The sequence below is a fragment of the Boeremia exigua genome (assembly GCF_020726555.1).
Source record: "Boeremia exigua strain MPI-SDFR-AT-0100 chromosome Unknown C7974scaffold_12, whole genome shotgun sequence".
Classification (NCBI taxonomy): Eukaryota; Fungi; Ascomycota; class Dothideomycetes; order Pleosporales; family Didymellaceae; genus Boeremia; species Boeremia exigua.
In genome coordinates, this window is record NW_025763529.1 from 1,147,677 (window position 1) to 1,173,331 (window position 25,655).

The 25,655-nt window shown below is 55.1% G+C and overlaps 11 protein-coding genes across 11 annotated transcripts; 3 read left to right on the forward strand and 8 right to left on the reverse strand.

Annotated features, from left to right (window-relative positions):
* Positions 1–185: 185 nt before the first annotated feature.
* Positions 186–1,306, reverse strand: C7974DRAFT_403523 (uncharacterized protein). The gene has a single exon (XM_046142848.1). It carries the CDS (start codon positions 1,140–1,142, stop codon positions 312–314), a length of 831 nt encoding a protein of 276 aa, XP_045992862.1. The 5' UTR covers positions 1,143–1,306; the 3' UTR covers positions 186–311.
* Positions 1,307–2,903: 1,597 nt separating this feature from the next.
* C7974DRAFT_403525 (aldehyde dehydrogenase domain-containing protein) lies at positions 2,904–4,466 on the reverse strand. The gene has a single exon (XM_046142849.1). The coding sequence runs from the start codon at positions 3,970–3,972 to the stop codon at positions 2,986–2,988; it is 987 nt and encodes a 328-aa protein (XP_045992863.1). The 5' UTR covers positions 3,973–4,466; the 3' UTR covers positions 2,904–2,985.
* A 1,778-nt stretch (positions 4,467–6,244) lies between these two features.
* Positions 6,245–7,728, reverse strand: C7974DRAFT_417415 (uncharacterized protein; the record flags this gene model as incomplete). The annotated part of the gene is made up of 4 exons (XM_046144072.1): positions 6,245–6,512; positions 6,561–6,802; positions 7,422–7,451; positions 7,501–7,728. 4 exons carry the CDS (start codon positions 7,726–7,728, stop codon positions 6,245–6,247), a joined length of 768 nt encoding a protein of 255 aa, XP_045992864.1.
* Positions 7,729–8,123: 395 nt separating this feature from the next.
* C7974DRAFT_61499 (uncharacterized protein) lies at positions 8,124–11,368 on the forward strand. The gene is made up of 3 exons (XM_046146962.1): positions 8,124–9,260; positions 9,308–9,541; positions 9,589–11,368. Exons 1-3 carry the CDS (start codon positions 8,463–8,465, stop codon positions 11,257–11,259), a joined length of 2,703 nt encoding a protein of 900 aa, XP_045992865.1. The 5' UTR covers positions 8,124–8,462; the 3' UTR covers positions 11,260–11,368.
* On the reverse strand, positions 11,369–12,858 carry C7974DRAFT_443391 (uncharacterized protein; the record flags this gene model as incomplete). Its single annotated transcript, XM_046145449.1, has 2 exons — positions 11,369–12,696; positions 12,837–12,858. The coding sequence occupies 2 exons, from the start codon at positions 12,856–12,858 to the stop codon at positions 11,597–11,599; spliced, it is 1,122 nt and encodes a 373-aa protein (XP_045992866.1). The 3' UTR covers positions 11,369–11,596.
* Positions 12,859–13,571: 713 nt separating this feature from the next.
* Positions 13,572–14,843, reverse strand: C7974DRAFT_417418 (uncharacterized protein; the record flags this gene model as incomplete). The annotated part of the gene is made up of 1 exon (XM_046144073.1): positions 13,572–14,843. One exon carries the CDS (start codon positions 14,841–14,843, stop codon positions 13,572–13,574), a length of 1,272 nt encoding a protein of 423 aa, XP_045992867.1.
* Positions 14,844–15,217: 374 nt separating this feature from the next.
* On the reverse strand, positions 15,218–16,689 carry C7974DRAFT_61504 (ubiquitin-related domain-containing protein). Its single transcript, XM_046146963.1, has 3 exons — positions 16,065–16,689; positions 15,759–15,842; positions 15,218–15,626 (listed from the first exon to the last, which is right to left on the reverse strand). The coding sequence occupies exons 1-3, from the start codon at positions 16,594–16,596 to the stop codon at positions 15,469–15,471; spliced, it is 774 nt and encodes a 257-aa protein (XP_045992868.1). The 5' UTR covers positions 16,597–16,689; the 3' UTR covers positions 15,218–15,468.
* Positions 16,690–17,622: 933 nt separating this feature from the next.
* C7974DRAFT_380097 (integral membrane protein DUF92-domain-containing protein) lies at positions 17,623–19,681 on the reverse strand (the record flags this gene model as incomplete). The annotated part of the gene is made up of 6 exons (XM_046140497.1): positions 17,623–17,690; positions 17,770–18,154; positions 18,214–18,233; positions 18,541–19,184; positions 19,234–19,448; positions 19,496–19,681. 6 exons carry the CDS (start codon positions 19,679–19,681, stop codon positions 17,623–17,625), a joined length of 1,518 nt encoding a protein of 505 aa, XP_045992869.1.
* A 1,171-nt stretch (positions 19,682–20,852) lies between these two features.
* On the forward strand, positions 20,853–22,945 carry C7974DRAFT_367386 (major facilitator superfamily domain-containing protein; the record flags this gene model as incomplete). The annotated part of the gene is made up of 3 exons (XM_046139870.1): positions 20,853–21,186; positions 21,236–21,554; positions 21,605–22,945. 3 exons carry the CDS (start codon positions 20,853–20,855, stop codon positions 22,941–22,943), a joined length of 1,992 nt encoding a protein of 663 aa, XP_045992870.1.
* Positions 22,946–22,976: 31 nt separating this feature from the next.
* On the reverse strand, positions 22,977–23,805 carry C7974DRAFT_61599 (uncharacterized protein). Its single transcript, XM_046146967.1, has one exon. The coding sequence runs from the start codon at positions 23,712–23,714 to the stop codon at positions 23,010–23,012; it is 705 nt and encodes a 234-aa protein (XP_045992871.1). The 5' UTR covers positions 23,715–23,805; the 3' UTR covers positions 22,977–23,009.
* Positions 23,806–24,222: 417 nt separating this feature from the next.
* C7974DRAFT_61560 (glycosyl hydrolase-like protein family 88) lies at positions 24,223–25,655 on the forward strand. The gene has a single exon (XM_046146966.1). It carries the CDS (start codon positions 24,356–24,358, stop codon positions 25,526–25,528), a length of 1,173 nt encoding a protein of 390 aa, XP_045992872.1. The 5' UTR covers positions 24,223–24,355; the 3' UTR covers positions 25,529–25,655.

Genomic DNA, 25,655 nt, shown 5'->3' on the forward strand with positions numbered 1-25,655 from the left:
ACGTAGATGGTTGCCTGCCGCAAGAGCCTTCGACATTTGGACATGGTAGCCTGGTTTAGTCGCATCCAAATAGCTGAGTTGCCATTTCTTAACCTTCAGCAGCGTGCGGAACACCACACGACAGTAAAGTAGGGAAGATACCAAAAAGCTCCATGGAATACTTTTTTGCCTACGATGTAGGCAATCCTTGATTAAATTATATCTCTAGGTATTATGCTAGCTACAAGTTATACATAAAAATTGGTAAGCTTGGAGGTCATGCCCGCTGTCGTTTGTGAAACTTGAGAGGCGCTATAGGCTACTTTCAGCCTTCAGACTTCTATCAAGAAAGGATCAAGGTGTTGAGAAGCAGGCAGACTCTCATGTTGCAGAAGAAACGGCGAAGTCTGGACTGAGGATGTAAAGTACACCACACGACAGCAGACCAGGGAACATGCTAAAAAACTCCATAGAATACTTTGTTGCCTACAATTTAGGTGACTCTCAACTAAAGGTATTGATGTAGAACCTTGGTGAAGACAAGCGAAAGTGTCTGGCTCACATGGACGGTTTGACTTTCTTGGCTTGCGCGTCTGGCTTTCGTGACCTCGACTGACTTGCTGTTCCCCTGTTCCGAGGCCCGACTCGTTTTCCTCTTCGTCGTTTTGTTCCTCGGCGTAGGGTTCATCCTCGAAGATAGTCACATCTTGAGGGTCCAATGGAAGATCCTCTTCCTCCTTCTCCTCCTCAACATGGTCGAGGGGATTAAGTAAGCTGCCATGTTGAGCAGCTTTCGGCACCGTTGGTGAAGAAACTGCTCCAGCCTGGTGCAGCAGCTGAGCAGGCGTCGACTTTGTGGCCCTCGCTGCCACACGAACACTTCGCCGGGTATTCTGTCCAGCTGCGGTGCTGGACCCACTGATGATTTCACCCAGTGGTCGGCCACATCGAGGCAAGTTGACCAGACTTTGAGGCCTCTCCCTCAAAGCCTGTCGTGGGGCCGTGTGGTCGGGTCGAGCCTCGGGCTCGTAAATCTCGTCGTACTCATCGACCTTGTTCTCGTTGCTGTGTGAGAGAACTCGATAGGTGTTGATCGAGTCATTTTGCCCGGGGTAAATCCGCTCGAGCCTGCGGCGAAGAGGAGAGGTCATTTGTGCGGGCATATTGATTATGTCCGGAATTGGAAGGTTGAATGAAGTTTGAAACTTAAAAGGGCTTTGTAGATTGTTGCAGAACAATTTGGATTTCGGTGTGGGAGTGGAAAGTGAAGTCTTGGTGGTGAGGTAAACACTGGCAGACGTCAAGGCAGGTACGTCAAGGCAGGCACGTCAAGGCAGGCGCGTCAAGGCAGGCGCGTCAAGGCAGGCGCGTCAAGGCAGGCGCGTCAAGGCAGGCGCGTCCGTTTCTCTGACCTGCGGTAGACGGCACGAATTGAGCAAATGCCACCACAAATTGAAGTTCATTAGCTTCTTCAACACCCACGAAGCTTTCGCACAGCATCAGTGAGATACCTTCCACTGCCGGGCATGCAATCGCCTCTTCAGCACGAAGCTTTCACTCAACATAAGCGAGATTCATTTGTCCACAACAGCCTTCCACTGCCATGCATGCGATCAATCATCCGGCAGCAGCGATGTCGTAATTGTGAGAATAAGTTAAGGCCTATACAAGTATATCTTTAGATATGGCCTAAGCTTTAATGGTGCAAAGAGTCAGGTGTAGGCTAGGAACCTGGCGAGGCTGCTTTAGACAAACACCTGTAGACTCAGACTATGCTGATCCGTGAGCTCTGCCCGCGAGTTTCATGCCGGGCTGTTGTAGTTTTGAGCGTCTAGCTGGTGGATGGACGCTGTGTAGAACAGTTTCTGCTGCGGTAGGTTTGAGCACTGTGTTCCTATACTCTTCGCGTGTAAGTCTGGGGCTCTATATCTTTGACAAACCGTTGACGAGCGCAGCACACACATGCACCTATGTAAAAAATGTAGGCAGCCACACTCCACGCCCTGTTCCAGCTTTCAGAGTCACCATTTTATTCCTCACCTGAGCATCACAAAACACCGCTCCATGGCCCTATCTGTCGCCGCAGCGGAGGAGTGGGATCGAGCTCCTCCCCTTGACATCGAGCTTGAGCTTGAGCATTGCGTTGCATTGGGTGGGTTGCTGGTCTCGGCATCCTTAGGGCTCATAGCCCGCACTTCCGGTAGTCTATAGCAGACACGAGTAACCACATAATACAGTAGTCACTATGGTCCTCCACAAAGGATATAAAGTCTCTTGAACGATCGGTCATTTCCGAGATTGGAACATCGCGGAAGATAGGCCAAGCACGTCCGTTGCTACCGAAGGATAGATCGCATGTCTGGCAGTGGACGATTTGGTTGTGGATAGATGAATCTCGCTGATGTTGTGCGAAAGCAAGCTTCGTGAGTGTTGAAGAGGCGATCACAGGTCTGGCAGCGGCTTCTGACAGTGCCTCGGCGAGTTGTGTTTCCCAGACACTCACTCGGCCAAACACCTTTTGCTATCGAGTGTCCAAGTGCAAAAAGTTCGATGGTTTGGGAACGGAATGAGCTGGACGCTGCAATTACGACGGTGGTCGATGAGGCTCACGAAATTAACATACGCTTTGCTGAGGTGTTAGGAAAAGATTAGGCAAGAGTAACTGCAAAGGGCAGTCCACCGACTATTTTGCAACGTGAGAGCCTGCCTGCTTCTCAACACCTCAATCTTTTATTAATAAGAGTATGAAGACTGGACGCAGCCTATGGCGCGGCTACTTCCATTCCGCCGCACGTGGTTTTCGCACGTGGGTTCCGCGCGCATGGTTTCCGCACGTGGGTTCCGCGCGTGGTAGCCGAGATTCCGGGGCAAGATGCGCAACGCAACACCAACGACCACCGCATCATGAAATGGCAGCGATAGGGTAAATCTTTTACTTTGTTTGATTCTCGTAACTATAGACTATGTACAAGGCCGTGTTTTCATTTTCTTCATGTCAAAATGCGCTTAACCGAACAAAACATCGCCCAGACGGATCGAAACTGTCTTGGTCTGCAGGTAGTTGTCCAGAGCAGCCTCACCAAGCTCCCGTCCAATTCCGGACTCCTTATAGCCGCCGAAGGGCAAAGCTGTGTGGAGAGTGTTGTATGTGTTGACCCAGACTGTACCAGCGCGGAGTGCATTGGCAACCTCGATGGCGGTGTTGAGGTTGGTGGTGTGAACAGCGGCGGCCAGACCGTAGTTGGAGCTGTTGCCCATCTTGATGACCTCGGCCTTGGTCTTGAACTTGGAGATTGTGCAGACGGGGCCAAAGATCTCCTCCTGCTGGATCTTCATATCCTCGGTGACGTTCGAGAAGACAGTGGGCTCAATGAAGTAGCCCTTGTCGCCCGCGCGCTTACCGCCGGTCTCAACAGTGGCACCAGCCTTCTTGCCGTCATCAATGTAAGACATGATGCGGTCAAACTGCAGTTGAGAAACCTGGGGACCCTGGAAGGTGTCCTCCTTGAATGGGTCACCAACAGCGTTCGCAGCAGCGCGCGCCCTGAACTTCTCAAGGAACGTGTCGTAGATCTCCTCTTGGACGTAGATACGCGAACCGGCGCAGCAGCACTGGCCGTGATTGAAGTAGATACCGAAGTTGACCCAGTTGATCGCCTCGTCGATGTCGGCATCGGCGAAGACGATGTTAGGGCTCTTGCCACCAAGCTCGAGGCTGACCTTCTTCAAGTTGGAGCCAGCAGCAGCCTTCATGATCTGGCGACCGACAACGGTGGAACCAGTGAAGGCGATCTTGTCAATGCCCATGTGCGAGGACATAGCAGCACCAGCGATCTTACCGAAACCGGTAATGACGTTGATGACACCAGGGGGGAAACCAGCCTTCTGGATGAGTGTACAGGCGACGTAAGCCGAGAGAGGGGTTTGCTCAGCGGTCTTCAGGACAATAGTGTTACCGGTGGCAATGGCAGGGCCAATCTTCCACGCCCACATAAGAATGGGGAAGTTCCAGGGAATGATTTGACCACAAACACCAACCTGTGATGGTTAATAGTGTTCAATCGGTCACGATTGAGAAACTTACAGGCTCCTTGCGGATGTAGTTGAATGTGTCAGGTGCTGTGTCGACGACCTTACCCTCGATCTTGTCGGCCCATCCTCCGTAGTACCTCAGGCAGGCTGCGGCACCTGGTACATCGACGTTCTTGGCCATGCTGAAGGCCTTGCCGTTATCGACCGCCTCAACGGCGGCAAGAAGGTCGGCGTTCTCGAGGAACAGGTCGGCCAGCTTGACAAGAAGCTTTCCACGGTTCTCAGGTGTCTCCTTCCTCCAGGGGCCGTTGAAAGCCGTGCGGGCAGCCTCTACGGCGATATCGACATCCTTCTCGCTCGCCTCCTGGACGTGTGTGATTACCTCCTCTGTGGAGGGGTTGATGACCTCGAAGGTCTTGCCATCAACAGACTTGACAAACTCGTTGTTGATGAAGCTGTTCCTTGTGTCAGGAATCGCAATGGAAAAGTCGACATGGGCGAACTTACAGACCAGTAGGCTGGTCATACTCCAACTGAGGAGTCTTGATCTTTACGGATAGCTCAGACATGATTTAGAGTCACGAAATTGGGTATCAGGAAAACAAAATGTGATTGAGGACTGATTGAGCTGAAGAGGGGTAAGGTTATCTTAAGTACTCGCCACTACGACAGCACGAAAGGAAGTATCCACCGGACGAGCACCAAAATGGAGGATCGCCCAGACAGCCTCGGCCGTCAGGAGCCCGTCTTGAGGGTCCTGGCGGCCTATCGTTGCAAAGCTCGCGCGCGTCGAGTGGCTCGTGGCCAGCTTCTGCCCCGCACCCCTCCCCCGCAATCGTGCGTCTCTGTCATGTTCCGTTGGTAACCACACCCAATTGATCTTACCAATTTGGAATAGAAATGCCTGACCATAGATTCGTTGCTGATCGTTCCTGCGCATGCTACAACATCCTTTCGGCGTTGCACAATCGCGACAAGACGCTGCGCGCTCTCCATGCTCGGTCTCTCGCTCGAAAGGAAGCCGAGTGCGCTGGAGTGGGGCAACAGCCCGCCTCATCGGCAAGTTTTAGTGGGTAGGTCTGGACGGTAGATTTTTTTTAAAAGGGTGCGCTCGCGTCAACTCAGCCGTGATTAGAATACTGAAGTCGGTCTACATTCAGCGTCAGGAGTTCTAGGTCGAGCCTATCCGACCCGAAGTGGCTGCACCGGATGAACGCTTCATTACCCCAGCAAGCTGTCATGACAGGTCAGAGCTACCCACCGCCGCATGCTTCCCGCAATTGGCGTCGCGGGGAACAAGCTGGGAGGCGTAGGGACTAATGACGATGGCGTGACATATCTCCGCACCAAAGGCTATACAGACACGAATGACAGTCTGGCGTCCTGGTAGCCGGAACACCATCACCATTCCAAACCCTGGACTGGAGGGCGTTGTTCACGATTGCCCAACCTAGACGTAAAAGGGAGCGCAGGCTTGCCACTACAAACCCGGCAGACAGTGTTTGTAAGCAGTCTGTAAGGTGTGGGTGCTGCGGCATCGTTCCGCACGTGCGGATTCGCTGGTGTAGACCATGGAAGTCAACTCAAGCAGTCTTGAAACAGTCTTGTTTCAGCCTGCTATCAGTTAACCATGCCATAGTCTCCATTGGAATTGCACATCCGGCTTGCGACTTGCTCCGCTGGAGCGTTCCGTTACACTCCGTACCGGTCCGGCACTGTCTTATAGCCGTATCTCCGAGCCTGTGCATACTAGCGTACTCTGGACGCTGAACGTGTCGAAGCGCGTGTTGCCGACGACTTGCAAACAGGTGCGAGTAGCTTTCTTTCATAGACAAGCCGTGTTTACAGTGCTAGCGTACCGATTCTGCAATAGCAGATCTGGGTAGCAGAATGTAGGCCCGGAACGCGGTATAGTTCACGCGATTTTATGATCTTGGGAGTAATTAGCGTGCATGTACTAACTGATATTCCTGTATTGGCTACCTGAAAGACCAGGAGCCAGTAAAGCAACTGCTTCCGATATATTGTACAAAACCGAACCGTAAACCATATCAACCGGGTCTCATTCGCAATTTGGGAGGTCATTTCGTTTGCCTTTTAGAAGAATGTTTTCGAAGGAAAAGAGCGGAATAGGAAACAGGCCGCTTCGAGGAGTGAATAAGTCGTCGCTCGAGGTCGGAGAAAACATGAAATGGGAAACCAGGCGTCAGGATTGCTGGATGATCGAGACTGCTTAGAGCATCTCATCGTCCATGGCGGTGTCGCCTCCTGCGGGAGCTGAGACGGCCGCGGCACCGTTTGTAGCCATGGCGTCGTTGCCACCATCGGCGGTGGGGAAGTAATCAGCCATCTCTGCATCGAGCTCCTCAACAGTCTTCTTCTTCTGACGCTCGCGACCAGCGCGACCACCGCGGCCACGAGTAGCCTCACCGCGTCCCTTGCCAGCGGCAGGAGCGGCCTTGCCAGCGGTTGCTGGCTTGGGCTTGTCTTTCTTCGGTTGTCTAAACTTGTAAGCATTCTTCCAACTAATACAATAAGTGTGGACTTACGTTACGCGGTCTGCAAGGGAAGACTGCTTAGTTGAGGCGGGTACGTTCGCTGCGCTGACGAGCAAATCAACGCGAATGGGGCGGTTGTCAATCTTGACGCCGTTGAGGGCAGTGGTGGCTTTGGAGGCCTGGTCGGGCCTGTTGAAGATAACGGTCGCACTTCCAAGGCTCTTGCCGTTCGGTCCGTACTGCATCAGGATCTTCTTGGGCCTGCCGACGCCGACTGCAGACGCAAAGTATTCCTAAAGGGCGTATTAGTCGTCGTAGTAGGATAGGTATCTCGTAGCAATGCATGACGCGCGTGTCCAGGGCCGGCGTTCCTAATCGTCCTCGAATCCATATTCGGCAGTCGCACGGCAACGCTCGGAAAGCTGGGATCCATATCTGGGCGCAGTGAGAAGACCTTTCGGTTCAGACAATACCTCGCGAATGCTAGAGCAGACGCTAAGCAGTGGAGAAATGCGTGGGTGACGCGGTGGGAGCCATTCCTGAGAGTGCATTGCCTTGCCCTTGGTTTTCGGAACTGTCTCTTCTGTGGAATGGCTCCTTCTCTCAGTGCTTGGGGGCTTGCTAAAGAGCACAAGCCCTGCCATGGCTGAGCCGCTGGCGCACTTCAGTGTCTGCTTCTCAAACTGCTTGCCCTGGAATTCCCAACTTTCGTCGCGGAAGCACCTCGTGGTGTTCGCATGCTGCTAGTCTTATGCCAGATGTGTCTGCCAAGCACAACTTCTGACGTGACTTCTGCAAGACATGACTCAACGACCGTACCGAGGGCTCAAGGAAATTCGGGTTCGTCGTTCGGACGCGTTCGTGCGAAATGCGACAAAACTAGGCTCAAAGACCTGCAACGGTCTTACATACCTGAAGTTGACCTTGCTCAACGTCCAACGGCTGTTTGCGGTTAGCGGCGTTTGACGCGTTCTCTTGGAGGACTGCATACCAAGTTGGAGATCATGATCTTGCTCTCGCCACCAGAAGGCGCGGGGCCAGTAGGAGCTGCCTTGGGTTGCTTGGCCTGCTTCGTAGACTTCTTGACACCACCGACGGGAGTGGCAGGTGCGGCAGGGCGACCAGCATCAGGGCGACGGCCGCCGCGGCCCTTGCGCGCCGACTGCTTCCTCGAGCTGATGATCGACTCGAGGGACTGGTCCAGACGTGACTCAGACATTGTGAGAGAGGGCGATGTCGATGCGACGGGTTGGAGGATGCGCTGAGTTGATGCAGCGACGCGACGGGGCTTGAGTCGCGGTGTTGGGCAGGGCGCGTAGCAGCTGGTTGGAGGACAGTTGTCGCGGGCGCGCGTCTAAGCTTGGGCGCAGCGGAGGGAGTGTGCAAAGTGGAGGTTGCTGAATATTGCTTTGGCGGAGTGGGTGGAGTGACGGAGACGGCGATGGAAGGGGAGCAGGCAAAAGGGAGAGCCAGCGCAGCCTTGGCGCGGCAGGCGCTCGGACTTCACCTCACAACAAGCAGCTGCGCCCCGGTGGATCCCTGATGGTCGCGCCTGCCTGGCCATAGCTCAGCCTAGAGTGACGACAATAGCACCCTCCACATCAAAGCAGCACAATGGACCGGTAGCAGAATGGCTGTGACTCCGGTGAGCGAACCAAAGCAATGCGCGCACTGTGGCGAAGCTGACTCTGGGAAAGTGGCAGTTCAAGTTCTTCGACGTCGCGCAAGTGAAGCTCCCGGACGACGAGAGCGCGTTCCTCGCCGAGGTATGCCACCTGCGCCCACCTTGAACAAAGCCCCTCTCACCCATTGTAGCCCGGGAACACCACCTGCGTCGTCTCTGGATCCGAGAGCATCTTCGTCGGTAGCGCCGATGGTGTCGTGCGCATCCTGTCGCAGGCCTTCAAGGTCGTGCGCACGTTTCAGGCCCACGATGTCGGCGCGGTCACGTACATGAAGCAGGTCGAGGGCACGGCGCTGCTCGTTACAATAGCAGAAGACCTGTCCAGCGAGCCCGTGCTGAAGGTGTGGGCCTTGGATAAATTGGAGAAGAAGACCGGCATTCCTCGCTGTCAGAGCACACTTCAGATCCAGAATGGGCGCAAGCTGTTTCCTATATCCGCCTTCGCGGCTCTCGACGATCTATCGCAGCTTGCCGTAGGCTTCGCAAACGGTGCTGTTACAGTTGTTAGGGGCGACCTTATCCACGACCGTGGAGCACGGCAGCGAACCGTCTTCGAATCCGACGAGCCCATCACTGGTATCGAGTTCAGAGAGGGGAGCATCACAACACTGTACATTGCAACGACTGCACGAATCATGACGCTTGTGATATCAGGTCGGGGGCAGGGCCAGCCTGCCAAATCCTTGGACGAATACGGTTGCGCAAAAGACTGTATTGCCGTGGACAAGAACACACAAGATGTTGTTGTTGGGAGAAACGATGCCATATACTACTATGGTCAGCACGGCCGAGGCCCTCCATATACGTACGAAGGCGAGAAGAAGATGGTCTCGACATTCAAGGACTACGTTGTGATTGTGGCACCACCAAAGTCGAATGCAATGCCAAGATCTAATCCCCTCAGGGCTTTCGGTATCGGTAGTGCCGACGATGCTTTCAACACGTCAACCTTCACTCTACTGAATACTGAGCTGCGATATGTAGCACATCAGGAACAGTTGTCATCTGAGGTGCAGCACGTTGTCTCCGAGTGGGGTGATCTCTTCGTCTTCACAATTGATGGCAAGGTAAGCGCCTCTCATATATTCTCAACGCGCATGTTGACATTGAATAGATCTACAGATACCACGAGAAGCCTTTTGCACAGAAGCTTGATATCCTCTATCAGCGAAATCTCTATGTTCTAGCAATAAATCTCGCTCAGAAAGCTGGCCTGGACGCCTCGCAGCAGAATGTCATACTTAGAAAGTTTGGCGACTACCTGTATTCGAAGCAGGACTACGACACAGCCATGCAGCAGTATCTAAAAGCCATCGACAACACTGAGCCTTCCCAGGTCATTCGAAAGGTATGTTGGGTTCTTTTGGATCTGTGCTTGCCCTAACTCTCAGATAGTTTCTGGATACTCAAAGGATACACAACTTAATCGAGTATCTGGAGGAGCTTCATGATCATCACAAAGCCACCTCAGACCACACAACGCTACTACTGAACTGTTATGCGAAGCTCAAGGATGTTGCTAAACTGGAAGAGTTCATCAAGTCCCCAGACGACCTGAAGTTCGATCTTGATACGGCCATCTCCATGTGCCGTCAAGGAGGATATTATGATCAGGCTGCCTTCCTAGCCCGCAAGCACGGTGAACACGAGCTTGTAGTCGATGTCCTCATTGAAGACTCGAAACGGTTCGCCGAAGCGTTGGCTTACATTTGGCGGCTGGAGCCTGAGGTTGCCTACTTCAATTTTATGAAGTATGCTACAGTCCTACTCCAGCAAATACCTAAGGATACCACACAGTTGTTCATCGACTACTACACGGCAGCTTTTCGACCTAAAAAGGATGCTATTGTCATCCCAAATGCTCCTTCATCTGGCGGCGGAATAGGCATGGGTCTTGGTGTGGCCTCAAGTGCAGTGCAGAACCTGGCTGCATTATTGCCATTGCCGTACATGAATACTAACGCACTCGCTTCACCACCCGCAGGCGATCAGAGGAGCACGATGAGTCAAGCACAAATCATCGAGCAAACCTCGGATGAACCTGCTCCTGAGTACAAGGTGCCCAAGCCCCGAACGGCTTTTTCAGCTTTTGTGGATCATCCACAGGAGTTCGTCATGTTTCTTGAAGCGTGCATCAAATCAGATAACCTACGAGAGGATGACAAGGTTGATCTCTACACGACCTTATTCGAGATGTATTTGCATACTGCGTCTTCGAAGAAAGACGAAGATCGACAAGTATGGGAGAACAAGGCAAAGAAGCTCGTCGAGGGCAAGGACATTCCCATCGACACATCAAACGTTTTGCTGCTCTCTCATCTCTCCAACTTCCGAGACGGCGCAATCCTCGTCCGTGAACAACAAGGCCTCCACTTCGACATCTTCCGCAGCTTCACCGCCGCCAACGACACCCAAGGCGCCATCCGCGCCCTACGCAAATACGGCCCCGAGGAGCCCGCCCTCTACCCCGCCGCCCTCGCCTACTTCACCTCCTCGCCCGAAGTCCTCGCCGAAGCTGGCGACGAACTCGACTCGGTCCTGCAGAAAATCGACGACGACGGCCTCATGGCGCCCCTCCAGGTCATCCAAACCCTGTCCACCAACGGCGTCGCCACAATGGGCATGATCAAGTCCTACCTCAGCACCACCATCGAGCGCGAGCGCGTCGAAATCGCCTCCAACCGCCGCACCATCGAGACCTTTCGCTCCGACACCGCGAGCAAGAAAACAGAGCTCCAGAACTTGAATTCTAAACCCGTCGTGTTCCAGGCCGCGCGCTGCAGGGTGTGCAACAAGGCGCTCGAGCTCCCTGTAGTGCACTTTTTGTGTAAACATAGTTTCCACCAGAGTTGTCTCAGCACCGATGAGGATGTCAGGGATCCAGAGGTCCAGTGCCCGGTTTGCAGCGGCCAGAACGCGACGGTGAAGGCGATTCGGCGCGCGCAGATCGAGAGCGCGGAGAGGCACGATCTGTTCTCGGAGGCACTGCGGAGGAGCAAGGACGGGTTTGCGGTCATTAGTGAGTGGTTTGGGAGGGGTGTCATGGGCGTTGAGGGGAGGGAATAGATGGTGCACGACGCCTCTGTGTCTGAAGACTAGAATGGTTTTGTGTATGTAGACTAAAACCTCGCTGTGCCTTCGTGTTGCATAAATGATTCGATGCTGTATGAACGGATCTACTGTATCCAGTCAAGATCGTCTTGTGGTGTGGAAAACTTTTAGTCTGCGTCTTTGAACATGTAAACGCCTTCCTTTGAGCTTGCGTCGTGTATCTTTCGGCGCGATGCTCAAGCCGAGCCAGCCTTGCAGCGTACTCGTATCTTACGATGCAGTTCAACCATTATTTCCCTCCATTCCCTCCATTCCCTGCACCCCCTTCAGTCCCCGTCAAACCCTGCTCCCGTCAAACGCCTCGCTTCCCACCCCCCAACGTCGCCAGATTAAACCACCTCACAACCCCATCTCCACATCCCGCGCGATAATAACACATCTTCTCCGGCCTCCGCATCTCCTCCAGCTCGGGATACAACGCCAACGCCCGTCCCATCACCGCCCCTTCTCCCCCCAGCTCCAACTCCACCCTTCCCTCACCGTCCTCGCACGCACTCCCCACCCCTTCGCCCTGAAACCGCCGCTCCCACCGCACAACCACAAAGCCCTCGTGCATCGTGGCCGCCCCGGCACGCGCAACGACATGCAGCTCCAGACCCAGACCCCGCGCCAGCTCGCCAAACCAGCGCAGGCTGGCGTCGGTCTCAAATGCTTCCGTGGGCATGGGCAGCACGATGCGGCGCGCGGACCCCGGGACCGGCGTGCTGAGCACACGCAGCAGCAGCGCGAGCCCGAGGTCTGGGAACCCGGCGGCGAGGTAGAGCGGATGGGCGGCGAGAGCCTGGGCCGAGGGCTGGAGCGCGGCGGCGCGGGACGCGCTGCGGGTGACGCGGGCGGCGGGGGTGCTGGACGCACTGGGGCTGCGCAGACCGAGGGTGTCGTTGGAGCTGCTGGCCCCGTCGAACTGCGCCACGCTTCGCAGGATCCAGGCTGCGCGGTCGGCGGGTCCGCAGCGGATCGTGAGCGTCACGCGCTGGATCCAGGGGAGGCGGCCGGCGTGCGCGAGGAAGGCGAAGTAGAGGGCGGTGTCGGTGCCGGCGGCGAAGGTGTTGGCTGCGTAGAAGATGGGCAGGGACTCCTGGCGGAGGGTCTTGGAGGCGCGGGTGAGGCGGGTGAGGAGCGAGAGGGAGGCGTGGGAGGGCGAGTTGGCGTCGTGGAAGGTTGGGGAGGAGAGGAGGGGCGCAGGCGTGCAGAGTTCCGGGAGGATGGGGGCCGGGGAGGTGAGCACGTGGGCGTAGATGTTGTCGCGGACTTCGCGGGGAAGCTTCATGAAGAGGGTGTAGTCGAAGCGTTCCATGGAGCGTGCGATGGCGCTGATACGCAGACGGGTGTAGGTCGGGAGCCAGTCTTCGGGTGCTTGGATGGGGACGCTACGGTCTGGCGTGAGTTGCTCTACAGTAGCTGTGTTAGTGAGCTGTCGCGTAAGTACTTGTTCAGCTGTCGATATCTATGGGAGAAACCAGATATAATTACAACGTGGCCAGAGGTTGATACACTGTCTTTCACCGGAGTGCCAGCCCGTGCAGTCATACCCCACCAGGAACCGCTCGCCATGGTGGAACCACAAGCCGACAGAGCAAACAAATTGCCAAAGACAGGGAGTAAGCACAGTGCAACGCCGCACTCGAAGCTGTCAAAAACAAAGGGAAACGCTCACCTTGCTTTTCCAAGTCGCGCCCGCTCCAGCTCAGGCGCGTCATGTCCGACGCGATGTCAGCTCCCTGATCCATTGGAGGTCCGTGTATGTCGCGCGTCGGCTGAGTGTTAACTTGTCTGAGACACTTGCGTCAGTCGGGTATGCAGCTGCGTACAGTTTGCTTGATGTGAAGAGGCCCGGGTGCGAGATTATGTGCTGTTGCAGTGCAGTAGGGCCGCAGGCGGGTAGTTGCAGTGGAAAACGAACTAAAGTTTGTGTAAATGCGAGGGCTTACTTGTGTATAGTACGTGCAGGTAGTGCACGATGTAGTGCGCAGTGCAGTGCAGTGCGCGGTGTGTTGAGAGTGTGAGGAAATTGGTGGCCGTTGTGGTGTGACAGCTTTGGGGCTGGGTATTTACTGTGGATTATATCGGTGAGAGTGAGAGACGCGGCGGCCGCTAGAGCAAAGCAAAAGAGGTCTGGAAGCAGCACGCTGGCTTCACTGCGAAGAGGCATGTCAGTCAAACGTTGCTCCGTTGATCTCGACGGGAACTCGGCCTTGGTGTGCAACTGGTGTCAACATTGATTGCAGTATACACTTCCACCTACTCTCCTCAAATGCTTCTTTTCTTTACCACTTCTTTTCCCTTCCTTCGTTGAAATCCCCGCCTTGCCTCTCCCTCTCGAGCCGTTCGTCAAACTCGCGCTGCGCTCGCTCCCGCTCCGCGTCTCGCGCTTCCTGGTAGCTGTCACTCGCCGTCGAACCCTCGGCACTACCATTGCTCTGACGAGAAGACGCAAAACGCTGGACCCGTTCTTGCTGCGAGGCGCCCTGCTGTGGAGGCGCAGCTGCACCGCGGCGCAGACGTTCCCATGACGACTCGCCAGGACGAGAGGCCGGTTGCGCAGTAGGCTGAGAAGATTCGGACTGGAAGAGGCCGCCTGTTGGAGACGCATCGTAGTCGAAGGGGGACGATGCGGATTGAGTAGGCTGAGCGGGCTGACGGGCTGATTCTCTTGCGCGCACGTCGGTGGACTGCTGCTCAGGCTGAGGCTGCGGCTGCTCCTCGCTCGCAAAGTCGCCCCAAGAACTCGAACTCGACGTCCCCCAAGGCTCGCTTCCGGCTGTCGGACTCATATCATCGTCCCCTGCGGGCGGCGGTGCTTGTTTCCGCTCTTGCCTACCACCGTACGGCGGCACCATTCCACCCGTGCCCTCCTGGCGCCTCCTCGCCTCAAAATCCTTCTTGCGCTCCTCTATCATCCTAGCGCGCTCGCCATTCGCCTTGTCGTCCCGCCCAGTCGCGGCTTTGAGATCCTTGGCAAACTCCTCCAGTTTGGGGTCTACAGACGTCTCGTACGCAACAATAGGCTGTGATATGATCTGTCCAATGATATCTCCCATCTGGCCCGCAACTAGCAGATACAATCCACAGCGCCATGACTGTCGAGCCAGGTTCGCGGCGGGCCCTCTGATCGGACCAAATTTGTTCGGGTCGATGCTCTCGGGTTTGGGCTTGTAAAACGGGTACTGGTTCGTGCTCCTGGTGGCCCACCATCTATATGCACCTGCCGATGCGCCAGCCGCGGTGTAATAGCTCTTCATCTTCTCGAGCTTGTAGAGGTGGAATGCGAGGGCTTGAGATTCCTCCGAACGCAGCGACCGTCCGATCTTCTTCTCGGCATATCGTACTGCTGTGTCGGTTTTGAAGCGGAGCGCTCGCTCGGAGAAGCCAATGAATGGCCCGATTATGGGAATTGGGCGTGGCAGGCTGGAGGCGTCGAAGCGCTCGCCGCCAGCGCGGCCCGGCGCGGAAGACGAGGCATACGGATCGATGTCGGAGGGATTGGGGTTGTCTGAGAAGCTGTCCTGAGCTTGATTGTCAACATCTTGGAGCACCATGTTGAGGACTGCTGCGGTTGTGCTGCGACACGGCGGTTGGAAGAGCTCCAGTGGAGAGTGGCTCAAGCTCGACATGACCTCATGCAAAAGCGCCAACCGGTCCGAGCTCCACTCCACATGCATGATGCGTGCTACGAACAGCAACTAGCTTTAGGAGGTTGGACGCCGTTGATCGCATTCACACAAGCGTGGTGGTGACCGTTGAAGTGTATAATAGTCTATGGGTGCTGCCAAACTGCTGTCTGGCGCAGATATGTCGCTAGATCTCCTAGCAATGTCTGTACAAAATGGGACGAAACACACTTGCCCGGCCTCGAAATGCTCAACAAAGGAACGCCGATTGAACGCCAGATACATCATCTCTTGGAACCGCTCTCTACCGTGTGCTCGTGCGGTCGGTGCTGAAAGTATGCCATATCTCCTCTCTGACACACCCGAGTAACGGGAACGGCCAAGAACAGGACATGTAAAAAGAAAGAGCAAAGCCTGCAGAGCCACGACTCAGTTGTCGTCTGCCATACTCACACGCGAAGCGCGTAGGATCTCGCGCGGTTGGTGATAGTCTCTGGACGGCATCCGCAAGGGCACGGACTGAGGTGTAACGCCAGCTTCTTCAGCAGTGCGTTTACAGAATCACACAACGACACCCAGCTGTCGGCTCCTCTCCATCGTCTCTTGTCTTTGAGGTTTTCCCTGTCTTTGCATTTTCTTCGTCGTCAACCACCTCCTGAGGTTTGATAGTCATATGAACAACGTTCGGGGCTTCCGTCTGGAATCGGCAGTCTGCGCACAAGGTCAGCCATGTTACTGGGAGTTCTGAAGCGGGTTCGCGGCAGGTGCCGGGCCAATACCAGCCCAGTTAACAAAGCGGCTGGAATGGCTCCCGGTCAGATAGTGTAGAGATTAGATTCGTACCTTTCAGGGGGGACTTGTCATCCAGCATGCGACCGAAATGGATCAGCCTTATTGAGCTTGGTGAGGTCGGCCTTGGTTCCCATTCTGCCGAATCGGGTTAGCAATACTGTGCAGGATGCCGGTGAAGCGGTGGTGGCTGTGTAGAAGTACATATGCGCCGAGCGTAGCAATACGATGCGGACAAGGCAGATCATCTGATCTTGTGCCGTTGCGCAATCGATAGCGTGAATGAGGGGATGGCACATGAATCGCTCGAAACGTGTCGAGCACAGAAGAGGGCGCATGTGGATGCTCTCCAGAACGTACCTTCTCGCCAGTCTCGCCATATCAGCTCTTTCAACGTGTACACGCTGATATTGTACGGGTCCATCTCTTCCACTGTGACATTGCGCTTCTTGAGATACTTCTCGTCAATCTTATAGGGGTGCCTCGCGCCCGTCGTAAGCAGCAGCATGATGACTACAGTCGGTCCATTGCTGTTGTCGGGGTTTGCTGCTGGCCCATCTGTGGAGGGTCCCAAGGCGGCCTCAGTTTCCGTCCGGTTCAAGTCGTTACGGGCGGGAGGCGCGGCCGACGAGGATGCGGCGGGTGGTGCGCTCTCTGACAAGTTGATCTCGTTGACATTTGTGAACTCGACTGGGGCAATTTGAGGAGCTCCGGAGCTGCTCGTCGCAGTGTCTGTAGGCGCGGTTGCGCTGGCGGGTGATTGGAGCGTCTTCATCTCTACGGCGCTCGATGAGAGCGTGTCGTGGGCGGGTGCTGCTTGCGATGCAGACGCGGCAGGCTGGGGAATGTCCTGCGCAGTCGTCGACGGCGGGTCCAGTGAAGGAGTCGTCATGGTCGGCCGAGAGGAGCCTGCTTGCGCAACGTAATCGGAGATAAGGATGGCAAGACCACGCCAAGCGAGTGGATGGTGGCGAAGCGACGAATGGTGAGGTAGACGACCTGCGAGAAAACGCGGTGTTTCTGCAGCGAGTGTGGGTGGGGGACGGCGGTGCTATTGGAAGTGCGAAGCTGAGCGACCGATGGAGGAAAGGTGCAGCGTTGCCCGTGCTCGCGGGCAGTTGCGCTGGGCCCTCCGCAATCGTGAAAACGGCAAGAGCGATCCGCTGGCTCCACACCGAACTACCCCAAAGTACGGTTCCCAGGCCCGCAGCCGGGACTACGCTGCGTCTAGATCTGACAGTCTGCTGCCTCACAGGACAACAGCATCGCCGACCTTACGAATGCAAATGCGGAACGAGCGGAGCCCAGTGCAAGTTTGCCTGCCGGATGTGCACATGCAATGGCCCCATCCTGGCGCGTCCAGGTATTGCCCCTGCATGCCCCTGTAATTCAACCATCGGCAGAGCACGGTTGCACATGCAGGCTTCGCTGTTGTCTGTCTGAGAACACCACATTGCTGGCGGCCGTAGCAACGGATAGGATCTGAGACACGGATCTTTGAGACACCGGCCGCTGATCCTTCCAGAGGACCCATTGTAGTTGTCGCTCCGTCGAATATGTCACGTGATCATCTTTGCAGAGGCACATAGGTAATTATCCGGCATGTCACAAGTGCCTGCGATTAACGCTGCGACTTTCAAAGAGTTGTAGTACAAGGATCGAAGCTATGGTAATGCAAGTAAGATCAGGGCGCTAGGAGCTCCCCCTACGCAGGAACAAGGAAAGGTAGCGGTGTCTGTATCGTGTTTGTCATTGCATTCGTTCGTTCATTTGTGCCATTGTCTAGACCAACGCCGCACGCTCTGGCAATCGCATGCTGCAGCCGTACTGAAGGACAAGATGAGATCCTGAGCAAACTGTGCTTGCTTTGATCACTCACTGTCAGGCATCACAATACCGCACGGGGCAAACAGCTCCCCTACCAGTTCATCTTCATCTTGTGCTCGATCTCGGTGTGGAAGTCGGGCACTTGGCGAAGCACGGAGCCTGTAACCGTTCAGTTAGCTATCCTGTATGCCGCAGCTGCTAAAATCATGGTTGGTGCCATGTTCTGAGTCCAACTTACCGGTGTACACATCCTCCCAGCCAATCTCGCAGTCGCGACCTTCCAAGATGTCCTTGTGCACTCCGCTCGATCCGCCGAGCGCAGCTGGCCGCCACTCACCCGCAGACGCAATCTTGAGCTCCATACCCCTCCTCACCGGCTCAGCGATGCCGAACTGTCGCCTCAGCATCTCCATCTTCAGACGGTCTTGTGTCTCACGCCACTGTACGAGACGAGCCTCGAGAGGATGTGCGGATTGAAGCTCAACAGGCTTCGCTGAAGAAGGTGCAGCTGATGTTTGCGCAAGGCGGGAACGGAGGTTGTCGTGAACACCGGGAGCAGAGGGCGCGGAAGTCTCGAGCTGGGTCGAGGCGGCGTGAGCCTTGGGCGGGACGAAGCGGAGAGACTGTAGATGTATCAGCCTGCCAGCTCTTCATAGAAGCTGCTGTAGCGGTGCCACCGTACCATGTTGTGTGAAGTGACGACTAGATGTTGACGGTAGTGCTTTGACGATGCAGAGGAAGTGCGTGTATATCGTGGCGTCCGTTGCTTTGAGAAAACAGCTCAGAGTGTGGCGTGCTGTTGCTGTTCTAAATGGGCTGTCCAAGGTGGAGGTCGTGAAGCTCCAGGCTGTAGGTGACGCGCCGCTAGTGCGGCTTATCTTGGCATCACCGAGCTCCACCTTCTACGCAGTATACATAATCGCTATAATTGCATTTGCATATCAAACTATACATATCCATTGCTGGAATAAGCTATCTAGGGTAACGACTGGATGCCATGCCTACAGACCAATAGCGCTGCTGTAGGGCATTTCCCAAATGTAGCATGCTATCAACATGCTTCCAAAGCTTATCGACGCGGCCATCAGGATGTTGACGGCATTGTTGTCGAGCAAATCAGTCCCCACTTCGACCTTGCGGCTTTCATGTTGTCCGTCGGCGACAACTTTGGCATCAGCTCCTGCTTTATTCATGGTCCTCACCGCCTGTGTGGACCCGACCTGCTCGACACTGCTGCTCTTCGCATCACTCCCATCCTTTTTCTGAGAGAGCGGGTTCTTGCTGCGGACTAGGACCTTCCTGCCGCCTTCGCCTTCGATAATTCTGCCTGACTGTACGTCCACTACGCTTGCTTGCAAAAGCGCACCAAGCAGTGAGTCGAGAAGTGTACCGGCTATACCAGCCATTGTCATCGAAATTGCAAATCTGAAGGACTCCCGCGAATCCCACTCTCTGCAAAAAGGCATGAAGAAGAGCGCTACCAGCGAGATACCCAGTGACCCGTACATGCCAGCAGCGAGCCCTGTACCTGTTACACCACCGTTTGTACCCGGAGGAACGCTGCGCCATGGTGCGGTGATGAGGACGGGCTTGCCTTTAGACAGGATGCCGAGCTCGGAGGAAAAGGTATCGGCGGCTACGGCAGCATAGTTTCTGTATAGTGTCAGTGCTGAAGTAGCAGCAACAATATCGCTTGACTAACGCAATGATGCCAACCACCAGGATGTCGCTTCTCTTGTGGAAGCACAGATCTTTGCTCTCAAACCTCCCCTCCTTCTTCAACTGCCAGTAGTGAAGCAGTATCAGTACGGAAGCAATGCCGGAGTTCGCGATGACTTGAACGTGGTTGCGCGTCCCTTCTCCACCAGATGCACCCGTGGCCGATTGTGTGAGCTTCGCCTTCACATCGTGCTTGACCTGTAATCCTTAGCGAAGCTGAAGTACAACAATTGGAGCGTCCCTACCTTTGTCACAGCACTACCAGCGAGGAAGAAAACCGCGAGTAATAAGAAGAACGCACTCCATGGATGTATGGCGTGCACCACTGCAGTTACGATTGCTGTAGCAATGCCAGCAGGCGTAAGGGACTTGTGCGACCAGGCGCGGTATACAAGCCCAGCTATAAGTGGGACTGCAATCTCAGGCTTCATCGTGGATGCGGGGTGTTCAGAGCGCTCGGTGGTGTTTGGAACTCGTGGGGTTGCGTCACAAGCGTCAGAAGGAAACCACGCTCGAACTCTGGACGGTCGACAACGTCGCTTCCTTGGCACCTACCTCATTCGAATCTGAATCCCACAGATCTCTTAACCTCGCGTCTGTCATATTTCCAATGCGAAATCGCGTTGCATTGTTCTTTTTTTCAGTTGCCCTTCCGCACGTCTGTTATCGGCCCTGATCAGTTGAGTACTAACATACTGACGTCTAACCTTTTGAGACTCGTCCTGCATGCGCAGGGGAATCGTAAGGCCGCCCAGGTGCTGCTTTGTGACAGACATCTTGAGGAAGTGCGAAGCGAAGGATCTCAACATGGTTCGACAGTAAGCACTGCTTCAGCCACAATAAGCGTATTACGCGCAGGCCCAACGACATTATCCGAGCACATGGTGACATCAAAACTCATTCACAAGGATCTGCAGGAGCTAAGAGATGCTTGTCAAAGCTTGGGTATGCTTCGACTCAAGTCGTCCCTCACCAGGATTCAATGTCCAGACCTCTTGTGCGACCAGTCTATGTTCAAGGAGGTGAGGTTGCGGCAGCGAGGCATGACTGAAGCTTTGCAGCGGGACACCAAGATTTGGGCCTCTCAGCAACTCTCCTCCCTACAACAGTTGATGTGTAGAAGACCCAACAAAGATGATATTAGCCGGACAGAGCATATCGTGCCGGGCGCAACGGTGACAGCGCTGACAGCGACGATATCGACGACTTACGCTAGCGAGCGTTGCATTCCCTCGCCTAAGATGCGATTGGCTCATCGCAGAGCATGCTCGGTTAGGTAAGGTCTGGGGAGTTGCGATTGGCTCGCACTGGTGGCTTGAATGGAGACTGCTGCTTTGCACAGCCATAGATTAGGGACAATAGGCTTGCTGCGTAGGGTATCAGGATGCGACGTTGAACGGTATTGGTTGCTGCTCTACGTATCCTGTGCGCCACGAACTGGGACCAGTATCCACGCATGCTTTTCCTTTCATGGCGAGCATCGCGGGCGACGAGGCTTTGCATAAAGCGTCAGACGTCTCGTTATGATTCAGGTCACATTGAGCTTCGCACAGATCATAACTTTCCTCATCCATCCCTCTCGACTGCTCACTAACACTCCACATGGCTATCTGGTTGTACAGACAGGCACGAGGTGCCATCCGTGAGCATCAGGCAAAGAAGATAGTGCCTACCACTGAATCCTCACATCTTGTACCGGAGACAATATCATCACATCAACAACACAGCAGTGAGAATGGCATCGCTCTGAATTCTCCAAGAGCCAGCCAAAGTATCACCGAACACACTAAAGAGAGTGCACAAGAGAAGGCGGATGCTCGTCGACGGAACATAATACAATGGAAGCTCTTGCTTGGTTTGGTCTTGCCCAACTTCCTCGCTGCAGTGGACGTTACCATTGTTGCGCCGGCCATCCCACTCATCTCATCTGATTTCAGTACGTTAGATCAACCCATGAGAAGGTGTGGATACTGACTCGATTCCAGACCGACTTTCCGGTAGCTTCAACTGGATTGTTGCTGCTTACACCTTGACATTCACCACCTTCGTGCCCGTGACCGGTCAATTTGCGGAGGCTTTTGGTCGGCATTCAACACTGCACTTCCAGATGTTCTGGATCATGATTGGAAGTGCACTGTGTGCGGGTGCACAGACTTGGGGCATGCTTCTCGTGGGAAGGGCGCTTCAAGGTCTCGGTGCTGCAGGTATCATGAACCTCTCTCGCATCATCTTGGCCGACAATGGAGCAACGCTGGCTCAGATTGCAAGGAACAACTCGACGCTCTCACTGATCAGTGGAGTCAGGTTAGTCAAATGGCAATCGCTATCTTCGATGAACACTAACAATCCTCGAGTTATGGTATTGGTCCAGTCGTTGGCGGCTACCTTGCAGATGCAAGCTGGCGATACTGCTTCGTTCTCCCTGTCGGTCTCGCCGTTCTATCGCACATCCTCATCGTCGTCCTCATGCGTAAAGAATTAGTCAAGGGTCACGCAGCCCGACAAGCTGGCAACAACGGAGCGTCCCGTCGCACCAACTACATCGCCGGTTTCTTCAGTATCGATTGGCTGGGCGTCTTTCTCTTCATATCTGGCGTCGGTTTGATTGTCCTTGCTGTGCAATGGGGCGGTACTCAATATGCTTGGAACTCGGCAGCGTCCATTGCTCCTTTCGTCATCGGAGGCGTACTTGTCGTCGCCTTTTTTGTCCATGAATATCTCATGGGCCCTGGACGATTCACTGCTCGTCTCCTACCTCGTCAAGTCCCGATGATTCCGTCAACTCTGTTCAGGAAGAAGGATACCTCCCTCCTCATGATCATCAACTTCTCAGCAGGCATCTCGCTGGTTAGCGCTTTCTACTTCATCTCGTACTACTGGCAGCTCGCAGAGGGCTACACGCCCTCCAAAGCCGGTGTTCAGCTTCTGTACTACACTCCGGGACTCGGCGTTGGTGTCTACGCCGCAATGTATATGTGCAATGTCCGACCGGCACAGACGTTCATTCCACTGTTCATTGGGTCGATTGTAGAAGCCGTCGGCCTTGCTGTGCTTACGTACGCTGTGTCTATTCGACACGGCACATTGGTCAACGTATTCCTTGCCATTGCTGGCGCCGGCACTGGACTTCGCTTCATGCCAGTCGTATTGCACGCTGCTGGAACCTGGTCGACGCGAGGTCCAGCCATGCAGTCATTGCTCTCATTCACACTTCCTCTCGGCGAAACCATCGGCATCTCCATCATGGGGGCTGTCTTCACGAACAAGCTCAGCCACTATTCCTCTGGCATTCCCGGATACAACGGGGCTAGGGATCTTGCCACGCTGCAAGACCTCTCAGGACCCGTGAGAGAAGCAGTGCATAATGCAGCAGCGAGATCAGTCATGTGGGCTTTGATCTCCGTGCTTCCATTTGTGGGCTTGTCAGTCATTGCCTCGATCTTTCTAGGTAATGTCTGGATTGGCAAAGTTGAGCAAGAGGCAAAGAAAGGACAGCCTCAGCAGAAGGCAACGAGGGGATACGTCATGTACGGTGTTTACTTATTTGCCTTGTTCAGAGGCACTGTTGCCTCGAGTAAGCAGGAGTTGGATGTCAACATAGAAGACGAGGAGACCAGACAAAAGGTGCCGGACATGGAAAGCTACACAATGGCGGCACCCCGGACTGTTCACATCAAGCAAGATAGGATCTAAGTCTATATTCGCTCTATGCCTGTCTATCAGCGCTAGAAAACTAGAATGACTATGAAGTTCAAAGACTTAGTTCAGCCACTGCTTCAATATCGTGTCGTCCACATCTTGGACCAGTACATGCAGATGCTCCAAACTCCTAACGCTTTGCAGGTTGGTCGAGTTCTTGAACCACAGAATCTTGGTATCTCTCTGGTCCTCCCCGGCCTTGGCCCTGAACTCCTCATCAACAAACTTCTCAACCATCTCCCTGCCCTTGTCAGACAAGGCTCCGTTCTCGTCGACAGGCAGACGTTGCTTCAGCCAGACGCAGATGTGACGAACGCCTTCCTCGTGCCCATACGGCCAGTCATTCCTGAGAATCTGGAAGTCCTCTGGATCCGCAAAGGGCACCACGTTCCTCACATCGAACGCCATTGCACCGGCCGGATCCTCAATGGGCTCCCAGAACAGCCGCTGGGTGAGCAGGTACGTAGTCGCTGTCCCAAACTTCTCCTTCACGTGCGCCGTCCACGCCAGGTACGCCTTCAGCTGGCTCGGCCATCTCGTCAGACTCTCCAGCTCCCCGGCTAGAATCAACGAGCGAAAGTTCCCCCAGTCGTGCGGCCTGTACTCGTCATCGCTGAGGCGGAGCTGCTCCCAGTCGACTGCGGTGAGTGCGAAGGGCGGGTTGTCGCGCGGAAATGGCAGTGCGGTAGGATCTGGATTGGAAGCCCAGCGCGACTGGAAAATGGACGGAAGCGATGATTCGTCGACAGGGTGCTGGGGCGCCATTGGTTGTTTGGGCGTGGTGTGAAACGCGTTGGATTGGGCGGCGGGGCAGAAGGGGCTGTGGAGACGGCCCGCTCTGTCAAGCTATACTAAGCACGTCAAAGATTCTTGATTGATGCGTTTCAATCTCTTGACTGCTAGATCAATATGGGTAAGTTGGTTTTATGCGGCTGTCGATCGAATCTCAGTCGGACCCGGACGAGAGGGCGAGTGTGCAACCAGCAGTTCCGAGTAAGCCGCCTTGGTGGCTGTCCGCCCTGATTGTCCCATCCAATCCCCAATTTCTCCGTCGACATCGCGTTCTAAAATAATGCCAAGAGCTCCAAGGCTTGGCAACGGTATCCACACCCCATCCCTCTCCTTCCCACTTTGTTCGCATTCAAGCACATCGCCGGTGGCGGAAATTAGAGCGAGTGGCATGATGGGTGATCCCGAGCACTTGTAAGGATGTAAGCACCAGGGATTCAGATTAACAAACGGCGCGATGGTAAGTCGATGGATGGCGAGGACATCCCGGACCAGAACTCGTGGAGTATATAAACCACATCTGTGACCCTGTCCTATATCCATCAAGCCTCGAGTCTCTTTCAAGGTCTTGTTCTGCACTTTCCAAAGACCCCGGTCTACTTGCCACTCATTTCAACATGCGTTTCACCGATCTCAGTCTCGCCGCGCTCTCGTGCGCAGGCACCACCCTCGCCGCATCCAACGAGACCAGGTTCGGTCAGTGGATGGCCACGTCGTTCATCTCTAAGAAGACGCCAATCCGCCACACCTACGTCCCCGCCGTTACCCTTGAGGGCATCCAGCAGGTCGCCTCCGCCAACAACAATGCCGAGCTCCTCGAGTACGCCCGTAGCTCCGTCTCCTCGCTCGTCTCCGCCAACGGCACCGTCACAAACTACAACGACACCTACTACACCCTCGACGACATCCGCATGGGCAACAACGTCCTGTACTGGTGGAACGCAGGCGGCCGCAACGAGTCCCGCTACGAAATCGCCGCCCACAGGTACCGTGCCCAGCTGAATCGCTGGCCCCGTACCCCCACCGGTGGCTTCTGGCACCGCGCCCCCACCTACGCCGACCAGATGTGGCTCGACGGCATCTACATGGCCGACACCTTCTACGCCACCTACACCTCCTACTTCGACAACGACAACGTCACCGCCTGGGAGGACATCGAGCTCCAGTTCGACCTGATCGAGGAGCACACCCGCAACCACACCACCAACCTGCTATACCACGGCTACGACGAAGCCAAGAAGGCCGTGTGGGCGGACCCGGAGACCGGCGCGTCGCCCTTCGTCTGGGACCGCGCGGTGGGCTGGTACTTCGTGGCGCTCGTCGAGGTGCTGCAGGTGTACCCCAAGACACTGCCCGGCTACGCCAAGCTGGCAACCTACCTCACCACGCTGGCCGAGGGCATCAAGAACGTCCAGGACGTCGACGGCGGCTGGTGGCTCCTGATGGACCCGGAGCTCGCGGGCAAAGAGGGCAACTACATCGAGTCCAGCGCGACTGCGCTGTTCACGTACACGTACTTCAAGGGCGTGCGCACGGGGCTGCTGGACCCGGCGTACCTGGCGGTCGCGAACAAGGCGTACGGGCTGATGATCGACGACTTCATTGTCTACGAGAAGAACGGCACGCTGTCGTGGAACGGCACCGTCGAGGTCGGCAGCTTGAAGGGCGATGCGTCGTATGAGTACTACACCACTGTGCCGCTGAGCTTGAACGACGGCAAGGGCGCCGGGCCGTTCATGTACGCGGCCGCCGAGTACGATTTGTCGCAGAAGAACGGCACTGCTCATTAGATGTTGTTGGGGTTGTAGACTGTACATAGACTTGAGCGATTAGAGGCGCCGTAGACACCTTGTATATACCACCTGTACTACGATAATCTTAATCCACTGCAAGGCCAGCTCTGGGAACGCACTCTCA

Bases quoted from the DNA above. Each gene is read 5' to 3' on its own strand.
- C7974DRAFT_403523 (XM_046142848.1), bottom strand. From the start codon at position 1,142: ATGCCCGCACAAATGACCTCTCCTCTTCGCCGCAGGCTCGAGCGGATT.
- C7974DRAFT_403525 (XM_046142849.1), bottom strand. From the start codon at position 3,972: ATGTGGGCGTGGAAGATTGGCCCTGCCATTGCCACCGGTAACACTATT.
- C7974DRAFT_61499 (XM_046146962.1), top strand. From the start codon at position 8,463: ATGAAGCAGGTCGAGGGCACGGCGCTGCTCGTTACAATAGCAGAAGAC. The intron at 9,261-9,307 runs GTAAGCGCCTCT...GACATTGAATAG, and splicing joins TCTTCACAATTGATGGCAAG to ATCTACAGATACCACGAGAA. The intron at 9,542-9,588 runs GTATGTTGGGTT...ACTCTCAGATAG, and splicing joins CTTCCCAGGTCATTCGAAAG to TTTCTGGATACTCAAAGGAT.
- C7974DRAFT_61504 (XM_046146963.1), bottom strand. From the start codon at position 16,596: ATGACGACTCCTTCACTGGACCCGCCGTCGACGACTGCGCAGGACATT. The intron at 15,843-16,064 runs GTACGTTCTGGA...CCGATTCGGCAG, and splicing joins ATGGCGAGACTGGCGAGAAG to AATGGGAACCAAGGCCGACC. The intron at 15,627-15,758 runs GTACGAATCTAA...CCTTGTGCGCAG, and splicing joins TGACAAGTCCCCCCTGAAAG to ACTGCCGATTCCAGACGGAA.
- C7974DRAFT_61599 (XM_046146967.1), bottom strand. From the start codon at position 23,714: ATGGCGCCCCAGCACCCTGTCGACGAATCATCGCTTCCGTCCATTTTC.
- C7974DRAFT_61560 (XM_046146966.1), top strand. From the start codon at position 24,356: ATGCGTTTCACCGATCTCAGTCTCGCCGCGCTCTCGTGCGCAGGCACC.